The 19889-nt window shown below is 38.0% G+C and overlaps 1 protein-coding gene across 1 annotated transcript in view; it reads left to right on the top strand.

Moving 5' to 3' along the window:
• Positions 1 to 19636, top strand: part of LOC139710583 (cytidine monophosphate-N-acetylneuraminic acid hydroxylase-like) — a 136287-nt gene extending 116651 nt beyond the window's left edge. Inside the window, exons 14-15 of the mRNA XM_071622506.1 lie at positions 10031 to 10161; positions 19470 to 19636. Coding sequence (XP_071478607.1) covers positions 10031 to 10161; positions 19470 to 19636 — 298 coding nt within the window. The remainder of the gene's footprint in view (positions 1 to 10030; positions 10162 to 19469) is intronic.
• Positions 19637 to 19889: the final 253 nt, after the last annotated feature.

The raw sequence follows: 19889 nt of genomic DNA, 5'->3' as shown, positions 1-19889 counted from the left end.
AAATATCCCCCAATCTCAAATCCTAATGTATCTATTCTGATCATTATTGAGTTATTCACCCAGGAATTATGGTATGTTATGATTTATTAGATAAAATGTTCTCACAGCCAAAAGGCTGAAGTGCAACATTTGCTCATATAGACATAATACTGCAATACAAATTGATTAAAAAACAAAATATTTACAAATTTCAAGTTATTCATCACTGTAAAAAAAAAATAACAGTTGATATCATTTACAACATCATTCATTATAAACTCTATACATTCACTACATTCAACACACTGTATGTGACAAAAAACTCAAACTGAATAAAAGGGACCCAGTTACTTCCTTTCCTCACATTCTATTAACATCTTCCCCCCTCCCTCTCTCTCACAAACACACGCACTTACACGCAAGCGCAAACACAGGTACACTCACAAACACATACACACAGTCATCTCTTCATCACATCCAATAATTGACTCACACACACACAAACACATAAACACATGCAGACACACACAAATTCTTATTCCCTCACCACACAGCATTACTGATTATATAGAAGTACATTCGTCATGCTAATCTGCTTGATCACATGTTTACAAACAGTCAAATGCACCATTTAGTGAATGTTAACAAATATTGATGGGAGTGCAACAAGAAATATGAATAATGTATCAAAAAATAATCTGATGTGTGATATTATGGTATATGCCTAATGAACATTATATGTGACCCTGCACCTCAAAACAAACAGACATGGGTCGAACATATTTGGTAGAATAGTGGGATTAGGTGTGTCTTTAGAATCCCTTTTTCATTTCTGAAAAACCTTGTCCACACTCTTCACTTTCAACTCTACAACTTTTGAAAAGATAGTGCTACTGCTTTGAAAGTTGGCATTAATTATGGACAGAATGTGTTAATGAGGCATGCTTAATTTCAGTTTAATTTGATAATCCCTTCATTGTTGTTACTCTGGTGGTTTACTTCCTGTTTTTTGTCCCATTCATCGAACAGCCGGCACGGTTTGGTAAAGATTAAGCGCTTGAATAGACACTCTACTTCAGAGTCTCTTTTCTCAGTTTACGCTTTTCCTGAGTTTGTGCTTTCTTTCCAATATTTAGATAGGTTAGGAGAGTCCATTTGATTTGAGTTATACCTCATTTTAAAGCTTAACGTCTGCTCTTTCAGAATATGGTCTTCACTAAAAATTCATGTCTGGCGACTTTTTGTTTGTTTTGAGGTGCAGGGTCACATATTATGTAGTGACCAATATATCATTAAAAGGTATTATTTTGTACTTTATGACAGAGACTGTACTTCAAATTCTTCAGCGGTTTTTGCAAACAAACTCTTCAAATTTGAATTATCAACAGTTACTGGTACCAATGAAAAAAAAACAACACATTATATTTAGGGTTTACACTTCTGTAAACAGAAACATTGAATATTTGCTGGGTTTTTTTTACACAATCAGTGGAAAATTGTGAGCTGGTGACATCATTAGCTCACTCATTTGCATATATTCATATCAACTATTCAAGACTGCTTTGCAGAACTTATAGTGAAACTTCTCAGTACCGGTATCACCACTTCCCTATTAAGTTTTTATCTGATTTCAGTGTTGTACTTTTAACTTACTTCTGTTGTAAACGCGGTGCGCTTAGTCTTTATTGAAGGCCGCGAAGGGAATATCCAAAGGTTATGATGTCCCCAGCTGTCACGCGGTGCGCTTAGTCTTTATCTAGACCAATGTACCGTTATCATATCTAAAGTTCCTCATAAAGGGATTATCTATACTGTTTTTATACTACCCTCTCAACAAATACATCAGTTTTAAACAAAAATCACCCTGTTCATTTACAATATTATTCATTATAATGTATTGTAGTGTACCGGTACATTGTTTTTGCATTATCTTTTATTGTTGGATGGAAATAAAGCGACATTGGCCAGGTGTTAGCGTTTCCACCGTAGCGTTTCCACCGTAGCGTTTTCACCGGAAAATGATAAATAATTAAAAAATACGGTAAAATTCACGAGGAATTGCTTTTGTTGTTGTTGTTGCTTTTAGATAAAAGGATATACACTGTATCATAGCCTTTGGATATTCCCTTCGCTGCCTTGAATAAAGACTAAGTGCACTGTGTTTACTACAGAACACCTGTGAACAAACAGAAGACAGTGCTCTTCTTTGTATAGCAGTTAGTTTCGATTCAGAAGTATATAATAGGGATATAACAACGAGACCAAATTGGTTAAAAATTCATTTACTATGACTATGCTACTCATTTGGAAATGCTATCATAGCTTGATAAGCATATCTATGATCGACAAACAAAATGACACCAAAAAGGTTTTGCCACCTCAGGTGGTACCTATATCTGGCCTGGCCCATGGGCTGAAGAGGCAAAACACTCTGTCCCTTGTGCAATGTAGTAGACCACCACTGTGGTCTAGCGCCCCCTGTTGCCAAAATGTAAGTGAACAACAACAATGGCAGAATAAACAGCTAGAAGTGAAACTTCAAATACACCGTTGTATCTCACTTTATTGAGTCATCCAACTAGGTAGTTTAAACACAGTCTAGATCTGTTAGCCTCTAACACGGATTACACAATCCATACTCTACATCTTGGACAGAATATAAAGGAGATCCTAGGTTGAAGACAGGTCCTGAGTATACTCGGGCAGGTGTCAATGGGAAATGCATGTTAGAGCAAAATCAGCCCAATCTCGTTGGGTTAACTCTTTATGTGCCATGTTCGGACATTGGACTCGGTCCACGACGCCCCAACTTCGCATATTCTGCTCAAATGCACAAACCCACACAAACCAATCGATAAATCTCCTAATGCTGCGGTACAATGAAAGCGTTTCTCATGCTTTTGCTCCTCTCGCATACGGCTTGCATTTTATGTGGTGATTGACTATCAAGCAGTGCTCCCTACTGGATTTGCGAGTAAATTCTAAGTTTCTGTCACTGCTTTGTGTGTAAAAATCATGCCTTTACAGTAATGTAGCTTCTGGTCATTTTAAAGGAAAACAATCATAGATTTGTCATACAATATACAAAGCAAAGTTTTGCATTTTCTTGACAACTTTGCTCATTATATGTCCATGGTAACAGAAATCTATCAAAGTTACATAGATTTTAAAAACAGAACATACTAAACCATGACTATGTTGCTATCTCAGAATAATGCAGCACAGAGGATGTTTCAACCATGGCACATTTGTGACCCTGCACCTCAAAACAAACAAAAAATCGCCAGACATGAATTTTTAGTTAAGACCATATTCTGAAAGAGCAGACTTTAAGCTTTAAAATGATGTATAACTCAAATCAAATGGACTCTCCTAACCTATCTAAATATTGGAAAGAAAGCACGAACTCAAGAAAAGTGTGAACTGAGAAAAGAGGCTCTGAATTACAGTGTCTATTCAAGCGCTTAATCTTTACCAAACCGCGCTGGCTGTGCGATGAATGGGACGAAAAACAGGAAGTAAACCACCAGAGTAACAACAATGAAGGGATTATCAGATTAACTGAAATCAAACATGCCACATTAACACATTCTGTCCATAATTAATGCCAACTTTCAAAGCAGTAGCACTATCCTTTCAAAAGTTATTAGAGTTGAAAGTGAAGAGTTTTAAGGTTTTTCAGAAATGAAAGAGGAATTCTAAAGACACCTAATCACACTATTCTACCAAAAATGTTCGACATAAACTACTAAAAAAACACACTTTCCTGCCCGTTTTATGATAGCAAATTTTAGCATAATGTAAAAGAAGACCCGCTCTTTCAGAAAATATGAAAAAGTCAAGTTCGGCTAGGTTGACCCATTTCACTTATTTTCAGTCCTCACGCAAAATCAGTGTGTGCGACTTTATGTTCGTTTTGAGGTGCACGGTCACATTTAAAAAAGGAAGGAAATCTTGAAGGATTGGATCTGTACGCTATTACCACCAAGTTCCACAACCATTTCAATGTTTCCTCTGAAGTACAGCTGAAGGGATCGTATAGTTTTGGTTGAGACCTAATTTCAGGTTTCTAACATTTTTTGGTGAGATGATGAGAAAACTCTTTAATGAAATATGAAAGAGTACGTAATTCTATGAGGAATTCAATGTTTATTTGATGAAAATTGGTTTTGAAATGTCTGAGATATCCAAAAAAGAGCAATTGTAATAAAGTGTGACACTGCCCACACTTTATTACAATCCCTTTGTTTTACTTTGTTTTGGGATGTTTCAGTCATTCCAAACCCAATTTTCATCAAATAAATTTTGAATTCCTCTTAACCCGTTCCTTCCGCAATTCTCTGAGTGCCTTTAATGCCCCCAAACGAGATTCTTTTCGCCCTTCGATAGAGAGGCACACAGGTTGGTAATCCAGCTGTGTGAAGGCAGTCAAGCGGTTCATTGTGTCCCCCTTTCTACGGTCAACTACATGTGCCCGTGAACAATGGAAATATCGATCGGGTGCGAGGTATGACTAGAGCGTGCGCTGATGAGCTCTCAGAATCTTTTGTTCTACACAAAACCAGGTACCTGAATGAGGTGACTGGGGTCAGCGAACCCGCATTTCTAACTTATCTCAGCCTTAATCATTATGTACATGTTCCTACGAGTTTACAGCAGAACAAGCAAAAAACTAAATCAGGAAAAGGTACATAATACTGTAAAAACCCCTTATTTAAAACAGCAGGAGAACAAATCCTGACAGAATAAACTCTGATCTTTTTATCAAACCTATTTTTCTGAGCATTTTAACACAAAGAAACATGAATTTAGGCCACTGAAGCAGGCACCCTTGTCTTCATTTTGGGAACCTGGTAAACCAGGTTCCCGTATATCAGTTGCTCCCACAGGAACCTGGTAAACCAGGTTCCCGTAAGGAACGGGTTAAAATGATATGCTCTGTACCATATCATACACATGTAAGTGTTTTTGTGGTATCTCGCAAAAAGTTAACCCGTTGAGGACGGGCTGATTTTGCTAGAACACTAGTCACTCATTTCTCATAGACTGCTGCTGAGTATACTCGGGACTCGTCCTCAACAGGTTAAGAGCCCAATTTTTATCCCCACCAATACTGTACCATCCCTTTAACCCTAACTAGGCCGGGGGGCCTCCGAGGCCCCCCTCGACGTTCCGCGTGATTTATCGCTAACGCGGAAAGCTATCGCCGCAACGTTTCATGACTTTTTTTCTTTTGAGTCTCTCGCATCTTTTGACACCAAATTTGCGATGCCCAGGCGCGCGTTTCCGAAGTTGCGCATAAATATGTACGTGCATGTCAGACCAAAAATTGCTCAAAAACGTGAATTTGTGTACAATTTCAATGCAAACTGCATTGCAGTACTTACAGGCAAATTTCATAAAAGCATGATTATTTGGGGTTTTATTGATTAAAATCAATTAATAGCATATTTTCTTGTTCGGAACAATGTTGCGGACAAGTTTCATAGAAAAAATGAAAAACGTAAAGTCGAAAAAATAAAGAAATGCATAAGAAATTAAAAAAACAATAAAATACTGATGTATACTAAAATTCTGATGCCGCAATTTTTTTCTCTTATATTTGCCCAGGACACTAAAAAGAATATTTACACAAAAAATAAAATGTGCCCATTTTGAGCTTTATTTAGTGATTTATACCAAATTGTCTGATTTCATGCATCATTATGCATAAATTAGCATAATTTAGCATAAGTGATAATTTTTTTTTAAATTTAACTTTGTGCTACCATAGATTACATCATAGGCAATGTGTGTGCCAATTTTTGTCGCGATCGCACGGTCGATGGCCGAGATCTGGAGGGGGGGGGGGGGGAGAATTGAGCACCACTTCTTTGGTCACCACATCCAAACATTATAGGGAGGATTGACTTGGACCATGGAACATCAAAGCTATAGTGAAATATATTTTGCATAAGAATTGTCATGCTCTTTAACCCGGCACCCAAATTTGCCCAAATTGTGAAGAGATTCCACCCCTTCTGTAACACCTCCATGATTAACTCATTGAAGACTAGTCCTGGGCATCCTCAGGCAGGTATCTATGGAAAATGTGTGTTTTGGCAAAACCAGCTCATCCTCAATGGGTTAATCAAAGGTATTGTTTACCATGGGGAGCAGTGATTTAAAAGTAATGTTCAAGATATCACATATGATGCATATGTGTAGGTCAGTTGTAACACAGAACATCTTACCATATCAAAATTTTGCAATAAAGCCTCTTGTTAAAGGAGATATCATTGTTTTTTTCTCAATAAACCATAACTGTAGATGGTTTAGTCTAGAAACAGTTTTATTGTACCTATTGTTCACATTTTTTTATATTCAACAATCCTTAACGTTGATTATACTGGTTCAAATATTTACATTGGTTGTTTCTATCCCGAACTCACATCTTAGAACTATTTTGAAGCAGTAATGCTGGGTTTTTGTTTCATTTGCAAATGGTCTTATGTCTTTAACTGAAATGAATAGATGATTTAGAGCATTCAAACTGGTTCCTGCTTCCAGCTGGCAGCTCCACACCAAGTCTAGCATGAAGAAGTCTCATTCGATCATTCACGTGTGAATACAAGCTTTCTCATGTACGCGTACAATCCACTTCCCAGCACTCGCTATGCGAATTCAATGACACAATAATGTTTTGCAGATGAAAGCATTGTACATAAAATGTAAGAGTATTGAAGCACAGCCATGTGCATCATCTGTAAGTCTCCATTATACAAGACCCAATAAACAGCAACAAACGTGACGAAGGGAAAAACAGAAAAAAAATAAGAACTGTGTTCAATGGGGCTGACTGGCTATGTAAGACTGGTATGCATTTTAATAGCAAGCTCACTTTACCTCAAGGTAAAATTCCAGGGACCTTTGTCTGTGTTAACCAGAAAGCTCCATTCAATTCAATACCCTTAGGGCAGAACTCATTTCAGTATCGAAATTCTAGTACAGTGCGGTGCGCTCCTGTTTGAGTAAAGAATACGATTTTTTATGCTCATTGCTGATTTTATCTCCAATTCTTGATCTTTTTTTCTTACATGTTATTAATTCTACTCTCGGGCAAACTTTTCTGATTCAGTCAGTGCAGTACTGCAATACACAATAGTGCAGTACTTGTTAGCTCACCTGAGCCAAAGGCTCAAGTGAGCTATTGCGATCGCCCTTCGTCCGGCGTCCGTCGTGTGTCGTGCGTCGTCCGTCGTCCGTCGTGCGTAAACTTTTTACATTTTCATCTTCTTCTTGAAAACCCCATGACCGATTTTCATCAAACTTGGCAGGTAGCATCCCTAGGGGGTTAGGAACTCAATTTGTTAAAATGGGCACCATGCCCCACCCAGGGGGCCCCCAGGGGGGCCCAAACCCCCCAAAATTAAGGAATCTGTAAAAATCTTCTTCTCTAGAACCAGAAGTGATAGAGCTAAGTTAATATTATGAGTTAGTACATTAATGACTGCAGTTTCAAGTTTGTTCATGGCAGAATCAGGGGTGCCCCCCTTGGGACCCAGGGGAGGGGGGTGGGGAGGGGTCCTAATGGGGCCTAAATTATACATTTTCATCTTCTTCTTGAGAACCCCATGACCAATTTTCACCAAACTTGGCAGGTAGCATCCCTAGGGGGTTAGGATCTCAATTTGTTAAAATGGGCACCATGCCCCACCCAGGGGCCCCAGGGGGGCCCAAACCCCCCAAAATTAAGGAATCTGTAAAAATCTTCTTCTCTAGAACCAGAAGTGATAGAGCTAAGTAGATACTATGAGTTAGTACATTGATGACTGTAGTTTCAAGTTTGTTCATGGCAGAATCAGGGGTGCCCCCCTTGGGACCCAGGGGAGGGGGTGGGGAGGGGTCCTAATGGGGCCTAAATTATACATTTTCATCTTCTTCTTGAGAACCCCATGACCAATTTTCACCAAACTTGGCAGGTAGCATCCCTAGGGGGTTAGGATCTCAATTTGTTAAAATGGGCATCATGCTCCACCCAGGGGCCCCAGGGGGGGGGGGGGGCAAACCCCCCAAAATGAAGGAATCTTTAAAAATCTTTTCTAGAATCAGAAGTTATAGAGCTAAGATAATACTATGAGTGAGTACATTAATGACTGTAGTTTCAAGTTTGGTCATAGCAAATCCAGGGGTGCCCCTCTTGGGGGCAGGGGGGGGGGGGGGGGGGGTTGGGAAGGTCCAAATGGGGGCCTGAATTGTACATTTTCATCTTCTTCCTGAAAACCTCATGATGGATTTTCATCAAACTTGGCAGGTAGCATCCCTAGGGGGTCAGGATCTCAATTTATCAAAATGGGCATCATGCCCCACCCAGAGGGCCCCAGGGGGCCCCAATCCCCCCAAATTAAGGAATCTTAAAAAATTTGGGCCCTTATTGTACATTTTCATCTTCTACTTGAGAATGCCTGGTCAAATTTTAGTAGAGCTGTGAATAATTTAGATTAGTGACTGCGTGAAAGGTGAACCTGCGATACTCAGGTGAGCGCTAGACCCGCGGGTCTCTTGTCTTTTTATGTTCTCTGTAATGTGATATACGAAGTTTTGTTTTTCTTTTTTATGTTTGAACAAATATTTTGAGATATGAATTATGAACAAATTCAGAAACAAACGTGGCTATATAACAACATTTTGTTACAATGAAGTAAAAATTTAGGGCCTAAAACGATCATCATTTTATACTTCAATTTGTTTGGCTATAAAGAAATATGTGTAATGAAAGAAAACATGGCGGTCATGAGGACTTACTTGCTAACCAGGGGGGCATTTCATCAACGAGTTCGTCGGAAGTTTTCACCGACAAATTTGCAATCAGCCAATCAGATGCAAGGATTTCAGTAGCTTTTCAAATTTGTCGGTGAAAACCTCCGACGAACTCATTGATGAAACACCCCCCAGGAGCAGCCTGTATAGCAGTGATGACTCAGTAGGCCTATGATTTGGAGCCGGCATCATTTCACCACAGTCACTGCTTTCACAGTGCACTGTTTTGCAGCGACAGATATTTCCACTTCAATGGGAGATTTAGGCTTCTACCAACCTTTACTAACTTGCTGGCCTGAAGAAGTCCACAGAGGTGGACAGAAGCTAGCCAGCAAGTCACTGAAGGTTGGTAGAAGCCTAAATCTCCTATTGTACGATCTCCCCAGCTGATGAAAGTTTTCTGCAGACATTTCCACTGAAATGATAATCATTTAGGTATTAATTTTTTAAAATATGGCAACTACTGCTACTATGACTGAAATGATGATAATTAAGAAGAGAAAAGTAAGGATAACATGTATTGTTTTCTTGTGATCGTTTTGAGTCATTATTGCCAATGTCACATCCTGTAATGGCGTGTGTGTAACCTTTCACTTCATCCCATGTGCAAAGAACTTCAGCTGCCGATCTAAAATTCAGAAAACTTTTGTAAAACCAGAAACTTTAGGGAATTGCAGCCAACTGCCCTTTTCATGGCATGAAGCTCTCGCATATTCCTACCCATGAAGAAATTATCAGTGTACTACATGTACAGGATTGTGCAGATAAAACTTTGAGGAATTGTGACCATTCTCAAAATTCTTGAAACTTTCATTCACAGGAAAATGTCTGATTTCATAATGTAGTGTGCTATGAATGGAATGAGTGACAATTATCTATGTACAATTTGTAAGACTGTATTCTTGGGATTTTTCCAGGTGTTTTTATTTTCGTGAATTGATTTAAAAAATGTTACCCTCAAAGGTAGGATATTTTAATAGTTACTTTTCATTTGAAGAAATACTTTATTTCTCATTTCCTCAAAGTAGGTCTCAATCAGGAATACTACTACATGTGAAATTGTCTGACTTGTCCCTAATATTCGTGAAATATTAGACTCAACAAATATGGATAATGCGGTATCTTATTGGGAAATGAGAACAATACTTTGTAGATGTTCCGTCCGTAGACTGGGGATCATTGCATACAATACTGCAGCCATGGATAGAATTTTGACTCAATTGAAATAGGAAATATATCCATTCCTCCACAGGTTTTGGAACCACGTGCAGATTCTTCTGCCAAGAGACCCACCGGACTGGGATGCCTTCCTCCGTAGAATGAGGGAGAAGAATGCGGCCAAGAAGGCGGTCTGGAAACCGTCCCGCTCGGAGTTAATTCAAGGTTAGTCCTCCATCAAAAACTTCCTGGTCTTGTCAGCTGTGCGCAGCCTTTCTCATATGATGGCAGTCTGAATAACAACATTTCTTCAACGAGATTCAAGAAGCTCTCCCCAAGTTTTGTCCTGCTATAGCTGCTGACGTTAATTGATAAAGATATAAGATTTGAGTAAACACATGTCCCTTCTGTACATCCTTCCCACACTCACTTTCTGAAAGCAAGTGTCATACACCCCTCCTTCAGATACACAAAAAGTTAGTTGAAACTACATTGAGCTGCTTTAACCCGTTGAGGACGGACTGATCATGCTACATCAAGCGTTTCCCATAGACCCCTGACCGAGTATATTTGGGACTCATCCTCAACGGGTTAAAGGACGCCTTCGGATAATTTTCAGACTTTTACATTTGAACAACTATGAATCAGTTATACTGAATACAGAGTTTTAGAATTTACAGTGATTGGGATGAGGAATATGAATGTTTTCAAGATTTAAAACAAATTGCATTGAACAAGGATGATGACATGGCAGCCTCACCATGAGAATGCATGAGTTGGGGCTCAAGGAAGCAGAACAAAAGAAGCAGGTAGGCATAAATCTACACAGGTCCAGTTTACCTTTGGGAGCAGTGATTTAAAAAATGTTCAAGATATCACATTGATGCATATGTGTAGGTCTATTGTATCACAAAACATCCTACCATATGAAATTTTCTCACTAAAGCCTAAATTATAGGGAGATATCACTATTTTTCTCATTAAACCATAACTGTAGACGGTTTAGTCTGGAAGCATTTTTATTGTAACTATTGTTCACATTTTCTGTATTTAATAGTACTCAGCATTGTATATGAATTCAAATTTTTCACAGTGGTTGTTTCTGTCTCAACCTCACATTTTAGAACTATTTCAAAGCACTAATGCTTGATTTTTATTTCATCTACAAATGGTAAGTTATGCCTTTAAGCAAGCAGTATTGTAATGGAATTACACTGCTACATTTCTGAAATATGTGAGGCTCCAATATCATCAGCACTGTTCAGTGTAATTTGTTTATGATTTTTCAGAGTCTTGGGTTCTCTGCTCAAGGACCACAGTAAATTCCACAAGTGAATACATGGAGCTGTCGATTTATGTACTGCGTCATGTGAAAATCATCTGGAATGAACGTTTAATTTTTGTTGCCAATACCACTTCAGTGAGTACTAATGCACATGCTTAATGTACCGTACCGCGATTCAAGAGGCAAGACAGTGGGTGGATAGGAAATATGTCATTAGAGTGTGTTTGCATACCCCTCATTTTTTTTTTAGTCAAAACAAGAGTTGAGGAGCCAGCTGTTGCAAAAACATCATTATCCACTAAACCAAATTTATTAGTCGTGAAAACTAATCAATTTTTACAGCCAGAGGAAACTCTCCCCCATTAAAAAAAATAAATAAAAGGAATGGAGTGGTAGCAAGGATGAGGCTCATAAAGAGATGTTATTGATGATTGCTTTTTATAGTGGAATGCTTGTTACAAGTCCTGCTTTATATCCTCCTGTCCTGCTCTATGGCTATTGTGTTGAGCTATGTTACGACCAAAATCACACTGAGAATGATCGCACAAAAGAAACAATCAACTAATGTTCAGGTGGTTTATTACCAGTGATATTGTGGGTACAGACTCGTAATCGGTTTTCACATCAGTACAATAATGGTCAATAGAAACTGTACTTTACAATATCGGTGATGGAATCACTTACATGCATTACAGAAAAAAAATCTTAAATCACAAGGTCCTTGTAATCAAAATGTCTCCCAAGCCTTATCTCCGCAAATATAGCAGGTCAGCAAGTAACACAGGACTGACTATAACAAGTCGCTTCAGAGCCAGAAGTGACGTAACTCTCAGAGCAGAGGTGTTGGGAACTCTGCCTACCTCAGAATTTCTCCGGCTTATATATGTCCATTCACCCCTTTCTTGAATATTCTGCAATTTGCTCCAACCCGGGGCTACACACTTGTATAGGTCTATACTAGCAAGTCCAAGACTGTTCCAGAAATCCTAGCTGACTCACTGCCTAACTATGTGCATAACATCCTACCAAAAATAACCACCAATCACATTGGTATACAGGGACAGTGCATCACTCAGCCAAATACAGTATGTAAGCACTTCCTAGAACATTCTGGATTGGGTGAGATATCATTCTAAATTGAGTGAGCTATAATGAATTTCCTGTCACAAGCATGTATTGTGGCTATGCCAAATAGAATGTTCTCCACTAATCTGGTCAACCTTTATGCATCCATCAATGACTTAAAGGCATAATTTACCATTTGCAGATGAAACAAAAGCACCGCATTAGTGCCTTAAAATAGTTTTAAAGTGTGAGTTACGGATAGAAACAACCACTGTGAAAATTTGAATCAGTAAAATCGATTCGAAGTATTGTTAAATATACAAAATGTGAACAATAGTTATAATAAAAATGTTTCCAAACTAAACCATATACTGCTACGGTTTATTAAGAAAGATGCTGACATCTCTTTATAACTTAGGCTTTATTGCAAAACTTTCACATGGAAGTGTGTTTTGTGGTACAACAGACCTAGTACACATATGCATGAAAGGCGATATCTTGAACATTTTGTAAATGACTGCTCCTAAAGGTCAACTGGACCTTTAATGAAAATTTAGAGTTGGTTAGTAGTCACATAATGAAAACCAATAAAAGAAATAAGACATAATGACAAATTGAATAAGCAGGTAGATGAATGTTTTTTGGGAAAGGAGAAAGTGTATGAACTAAAATATGAAATAGTATTTATTGAAACGAAGTTCACCTGAAAATTATAACTTGTAATGAACTGTTTCCACAGCAGTAATTTTCATATCACTGGGAGTACGATAGCATTTTGAAATGCAAAAGTAGTCTCACAACAGAAGTGGCTTAAAAGGCAAAATGTACCATTTGCAGAAGAAACAAAACCCAGCATTAGTACTTTAAAATAGTTCTAAAATGTGAGTTAGGGATAGAAACAGCCAATGTTAAGATTTGAATCAGTATCATCAATGTTAAGTATTGTTGAGTATGCAAAAGGTGAACAATAGTTATGATAAAATGTTTCCAGACTAAACCATCTACAGTTATGGTTTAATGAGAAAAATACTGATATCCCTGTACATGTTTGATACTAAAGGCTTTATTGCCTAATTTTATAAGGTAGAATGTTTTGTGATATAACAGACCTACACATATGCATTAAATGTGACATCTTGAACATTTTTCAAAGTCACTGCTTTGAAAGGTAAACAGTACCTTTAATTTGACTTCCACAGCATAAAAGTCAATCACAACCGAAAGAAAATAAAATTCTCATAACACCAGATAGAAGTAAAATGTTAACATGGTTTGTGACATCCACCACCCTTTAGAGAGGATATAGGGCATGGGACATGATTGTACAGTTACTAGTTTACTGTGGCTCGCCACTGTCCGATAATATGATAGTACGTGTATTACTCAACACCTTTGGAAGTCAAAATTTGCCCCAGAAAAGTGGACTCTTTCACATCAAGGTGAACATCGGAGGTTTCCCCCTAACAGTAGACAATGGTTGGGTACTTTTAACCGCTCCAGCGACCCCAACACATACATGTTGTCACTGGTACAGCGCCCAGGGCTTAGAATACTTTATACTGTAGTGCATGAAACGCCCACTGGACTCACCCCAGAGCTATTTTTGATTGAAGGCCCATTCTCAGTAAAAGCGTTCAAATACGGAATTTTGGTGTTGCCGACATTCCATGACAGTTTGCGGTTCCCTGAAACCTATTAGATACTATTTAAATGTTTATAATATATCACGAGGACTTTATTTGTTAAAAATAAACACGATCAAATGCGGTTGTCTGCCTTTTTGTATAACATTTTGCCGTTAAACTTCGTTAAGACCCCCAAAACGCAGTGTCGCCGGCTATTTCAGAATTATGTTTTATTGCTCCTCTCCGTCCACAAACACACTTTCCAAGTATCATTTTCATGGACGATGAGCATATCATATGTGCTAATCACTATACTCAAAAAGTTCCAAAATTTTTATTGACTTCTTTTTTTATAGCCTTTTGAAACCTGTCGCCAAGTTCACCGCCAGATACGTTACCAGTTTCTTTAGTGTTACAGCATTGCGAAAATAACACGACTATGCAATGACCCTGTGTATATGAAACCCTGAGGATATACTTCATACATTGCAAGTACTTAGATTTTTTGTGCAACAGCTCTTTATTGAGAATACGGTACAATGTTTGAAATATCGGTTTTCTACACTTTTATTTGGACAGATACGTGACATACTTTTCACGCCACCCACTGCGACAGATATTGCAATGTCAGACAAATTGTATATTATACATTACTCCTCGGAATGACGCATCGATTCAACATTAAAGTTTAGTACAAGTGAGAGATATTTGGTAGATATCGCTCTTATAATAAAATGATCGACCATATACGTTACCACAGATACGTTACCCCAGATACGTGACCGAATTTTGCTCATTGGTCTTGTGCTTTCTGGGGATCAAATCTGGTCAAAATTCATCCCTACATAATACATGCTTCGTTTTGTTGGACCTCAGGATTATACTCTTACACCAAAAGGACAGAGAGGAGAAAAACATCAACACTTCCACACGATTTTTCTTTCTGCGTCAGTGTCTCACAACTTAATGCCAAGTTTTCCGACAGATACGTTACCACATAATCAAAATGCTGAAAAGAAATTGTAAATATTTTTACAAACAAATCGTTGTGTGCTCATAAACTCCAAAGTTCTATTCTATAAAACCCAGCCACTTTCATATTCTATGCAACAACTTTGAACGTTTATTTTACAAGACGAAGCTAAGATTCAGCATATCAGTTTTTTGCTTTTCAGATTTAGCAGATACGTTACGTATAATTCAGGGCACCCACGGTGACAAATAATGTTATGTAAAACAAAGTGTTCATAAAACAATTCTGCATAGAATGACGCTTCCATAAAAAATTAAAGTTATGTTCAAATGAAGAATATTCAGTAGAAATTGCTCTGTAACTTCAGCAACAGATTCATTTACGGTACGCCAGATACGTTACCAAACTTTGAAAGAGTAAAAAGTAGTTTATGAAACGCTTCCGAGTAAAGTTTCAGTGTTCTGTTGCATATTTATTCTAGTATTTTTCAACATATGAAGAACTACTCAAGATTCATTGATAAGTTGAACAATTATTTATTAATTTTCATTAAAAGGGATGAGCCAAATACGTTACCATAGGTCAAACAACTGTTTAGCATATCGATTTCATAGAGACTGTACCTACTTCCTTCTAAGTGCCTGCAAAGATATATTTTTTCAACCTTGTTTGCATTATCCATCAAAACTTAATGAATATTTATAGTCAGATGGATAAATACATTCAGACGTAAGATGAGAATATTCTGTGAATGAAAAACTCAGCTTTCACATTTAGGGCTCTTTTCCACTACATTTCATAGTTTAGATATTACGTACAATGTTTAAAATGGTTAATTTGGGCTTACATCATTCATTTTTACATCAATTCATGAGGTAAATAATCAAACAGGTGATATTTATTCATTCATACACAACTAAAATTATTACTTATATTTTACCAGATACGTTACCAAAGGTGATTCGATGTTTTTCAACAGTTATTTCCCCAGGAAAGCAATTCATATTTGTTTCCTGTGAAATTCCAGATCGGATCGTTCCCTTTGCATGATTTGTGGGATTCGAAACTTTATTTGTAAGCGAAATTTGCTAAGAATACAAAGTAAATCTTAAGGTTATATTTCATTTCAGCAAAAAGCATATTTCAACCTACCACACAGAAATAATTTCTACCAGTTAGCAAGGGATGACAACATCTTTACCTCTTGAAAAACCCCAATATCTTTAGGGGGACAGATGTCTTTTCCTGAACAGAAATTGGATCAAAACAATAAATTTAATTCAGAGTTAGGAGTCCATTACAACATGTAAATTTGCGGTAACGTATCTGATTGGTGATCAAAAATCATATATGATGCTCTATTTCAAATCATTTTTACTCAATGAATGGCCATCATTTAGAATGTTCCACTTTTTGTTTCGTATTTGACCGGTTTTGAAGTTTCCGAAAACACATCTTTGAATGTATTACTTTGTGGTTGATTTTTCGGTTTTACTCACATGGAATTGAACACTTAATCTGAGAATGGCCCTGAAATGGATGTTTGCATGAAAATAAAACATAGACAAGCCTCCACCTTCAGTGTTGCCGCAATGGTTCAAAGAGTTGTCCCTCTGTAAAAGTTCCTTTATAAGAAACTTGCGATGAACTCGTCGCTCATCCCTGTGTACAACACGATGTATGCAGTGCATTGGGAGCCTTGTTATGACAACGTTTATGTGATGACTGAAATTTACTCATTATATTGGATGTCTCCTTTATAGGAGATGTTGAAAAAGAAAAGAAAGGGAATGGGGCCTGCAGAATAAACTTTATCAGGTATCTGACTATATTCAACCTCATTGTAAAGAGGTTCCTCTGTAATAGGGTTCTTCTAGTCTTCTACTAGATTAGTCGCCCTTAGTAGGAGACATGACCATCTCCTGTTCCTGCTCACTCCAGTGGCTACCAGTCCATTCCCACATTACTTTCAAGATCCTGCTCCTGACAAACAAAATCATCTGTAATCTTGCACCCGCATATCTTCAAAACCTAGTCTCTCTTCGCTCCTCCTCTTCTGCCAGACCCCTCCGTTAATCTTCCTCTCTCCAATTACTTCATGGCCCATGTACAAAACCCTGTTATGGTGACTGAGCCTTCTCTTCCATTGCCCCCACTCTTTGGAATAAACCTCCTCTTTATATTTTATTTGATTTGATTTGATTTGTTTTTTTTCTGCTTAATGCTGTTACATCAGATATGAATGTGTACAAATCATTTATGACAAACATAGACACGTAGTTTTTAGTACAAAACAAGACAAATACAAACAGCTTTGGGAACTTAAACAGAAGGGACTCCAAAATAAGCCGAGGCTTGACGGTATGGAGACCCTATACTTAGCTACTCTGGATAGAATAAGGGATATAGAGAGAGAGGGAAGGGTAGGGGGAAAAGGGAAAATTACAGAGTGTATGTTTACTACTCCAACTACTTTACAATAATAGTAATGATAATAAGTGTAATTATATATGATAATAATATCAGTTCAGTTGCCCCCCCCCCTCCAGATCTCCACCGTCCGCCGACTGCGCGATCGCGACAAAAATCGGCACACACATTGCCTATGACGTAATCTAAAGTACCTTGATGTTAATTTTAAAAAAAAATGGTTATTTATGCTAAATTATGCTAATTCATGCATATTGATGTGTGATTTCATGCAGCATTTGGTATAAATCACAAAATAAAGCTCAAAACAGGCACATTTTTGTGTAATTATATTAAGAGAAAAAAATTGTGCCATCAGAAAAAAGTTCTTAAGTATTTTATTGTTTATTGCTGAAATTTGTCCGTGACATTGTTCCGAACAAGAAAATATGCTATTAATTGATCTTTATCTACAAACCCCAAAATGATCATGCTTTTATGAAATTTGCCTGTAAGCACAGTTTGCATTGAAATTGTACACGAATTCACATTTTTTAGCAATTTTTGGTCTGACATGCACGTACATATTTATGCGTAACGTCGGAACCGCACGCCCAGGCATCACAAATTTGGTATCAAAAGATGCGGGAGACTCGAAAGAACAAAGTCATGAAACGTCGCGGCGATATCTTTAGCGATACATTGTGTGTAACATCGAGGGGAGGGGCCTTGGAGGCCCCCCCCCCCCCCCCCAAAAAAAAAAAAAAAAAAAAAAATTTGGTGGGAAGGGAATTCCAAGTGTCAGAATGTCTTATCTATCGAGTCATTTAAAATCCTTCTTGAAACTCATCTGTTAAATCAGTTGTGATATTTTCTTTTTCTGGAGGCCCACACGCAGTCAGTTTATTGTTATTCATCGTACTGTATCACATGTATTTTTTTCTTCTTCTTCTTTTGTGATTGTAATTTTGGGTTTGCATTGTCCTAAAGTTATTTTGGTTTTTAGTGTTTTTGTGCTCTTGGAAACACCAGCATAAATCACCATATAAATGCAATTATAATCATTAGTTGGTATCAAAAGACGGTATCTGTCTATAATGTTTCATTGATTCTGTTCTGTTCTCTCTCTATCTCATTCTCTTAATATCTCTCTCTCTCAATACATATATCTCATTCATTCTCTCTCTCTCTCTCTCTCTTCTCTCTTGCTAATTCTCTGTTTTCAAGTAACCCTTTATTCATGCCATGCCATGTATGTTGAATAACAATAAATACATTAGTCAGGTATCTTCATTGAGGTGTGAATTTTCTTCAATTTGTCTCTCTCTACGAATGGAATTTGTGAGATTATTATTTGCTGATCTATGATAGATCAGTAGTTGTGATCTTACAAGTTTCATATGTAGAGGTAAACGAATTAAAAAAAGATTCATACCTTAACCTTCACCCCTCTGCTTGATATACATTGCAGTGGCGGATCCAGGGGGAGACTCACTGGGCATGTGCCCGCCTCTTTATTTTTTGTTGTTAAAACAAAGGAAATAAAAAGGAAAAAATGGGGGGGGGGGGCAAAGGCACCTCCCCTTTATAGAATTCCTGGATCTGCCCCTATTTTGCTATGTTAATTTTTAACTCTATTTTTCTTCTCCCCCCTTCCATTTCCCTCATTCCTTTTCGCTTTTTCTTTCCTTTTCTGTGTAGTGACAGATAAAAGATAGCTCAGTCGGTGAGTTAGCTCAATCGGTATAGTGCTTCTGACTCATGACCCAAAGGACCCCGCTTTGATTTCTGAGTCCCTCTGAGCAAAGTTGTGTGTAATCATATCGTCCCCTCTTACTAAGAGGCAAAACACTCTGTCCTTTGGATAGGATATAAAATGGAAGTCCTGTGTTTGAGAGAGTCACAACTCATGCATGTTAAAGATCCCTCTTTGTTTATTCACTGCAAAAAGCCGGGTGTTTGACGCGGTTAGTGGTCCCGCCTCTAATGTCTAAGTGGACCCCATGGAATTGCAGCTAAATATGGGCTATATATCCAGCCTTCTTCTCAGATGGCAATGAAACAAACAAACAAACAAACAAATAAACAAACTTTCCCTCTCCCATTCTGGCCGTGTTTAATAATTGCTCTGAATGTTTTTCTTTCACCAAAACACTGTCTCTGTGTTTTGTCACAGGTAACGGTCACGCCAGACTTCAGAACGGCCATCATCAACTTGGGAGGAATAACAAGCCGCAACCACATCCAGCAGCGGAGGGTCGATTGTGGGGCTACGTCAGTTGGCTGCTCCCTGTGGCAGTCGCAGGGCTTGCTGCAGCCTTCATGTCGCTGAGAGCCAAGTGACGGGGAGCAGCGAAAAGTCCATGCACGCACTCCATCCCGACTTTGGCTGTCAGGATCGACTGTCTTGTAGCTGTGAAGACCGGTCAGCCTTGCGTAGACATAGCAGCTTCGATGTAGCCACAACTACAGGGTGTATGAATTAATGTAAACACACATTTTTTTTTGTTAGTTGCAGATCATCTGCTCTTAAATGTCTGTACCCTTCCTACTTTCTATATCCATTTAGAGTTACTGTAGTGTTTCTCTCCTAATA

The sequence above is a fragment of the Diadema antillarum genome, unplaced genomic scaffold (assembly GCF_040938485.1).
Source record: "Diadema antillarum isolate AM-2024a unplaced genomic scaffold, OU_Dant_1.0 seq00001545_RagTag, whole genome shotgun sequence".
NCBI lineage: Eukaryota > Metazoa > Echinodermata > Echinoidea > Diadematoida > Diadematidae > Diadema > Diadema antillarum.
The sequence above is the reverse complement of the archived record's forward strand: the minus strand, read 5'-3'. Positions and strand labels throughout refer to the sequence as shown.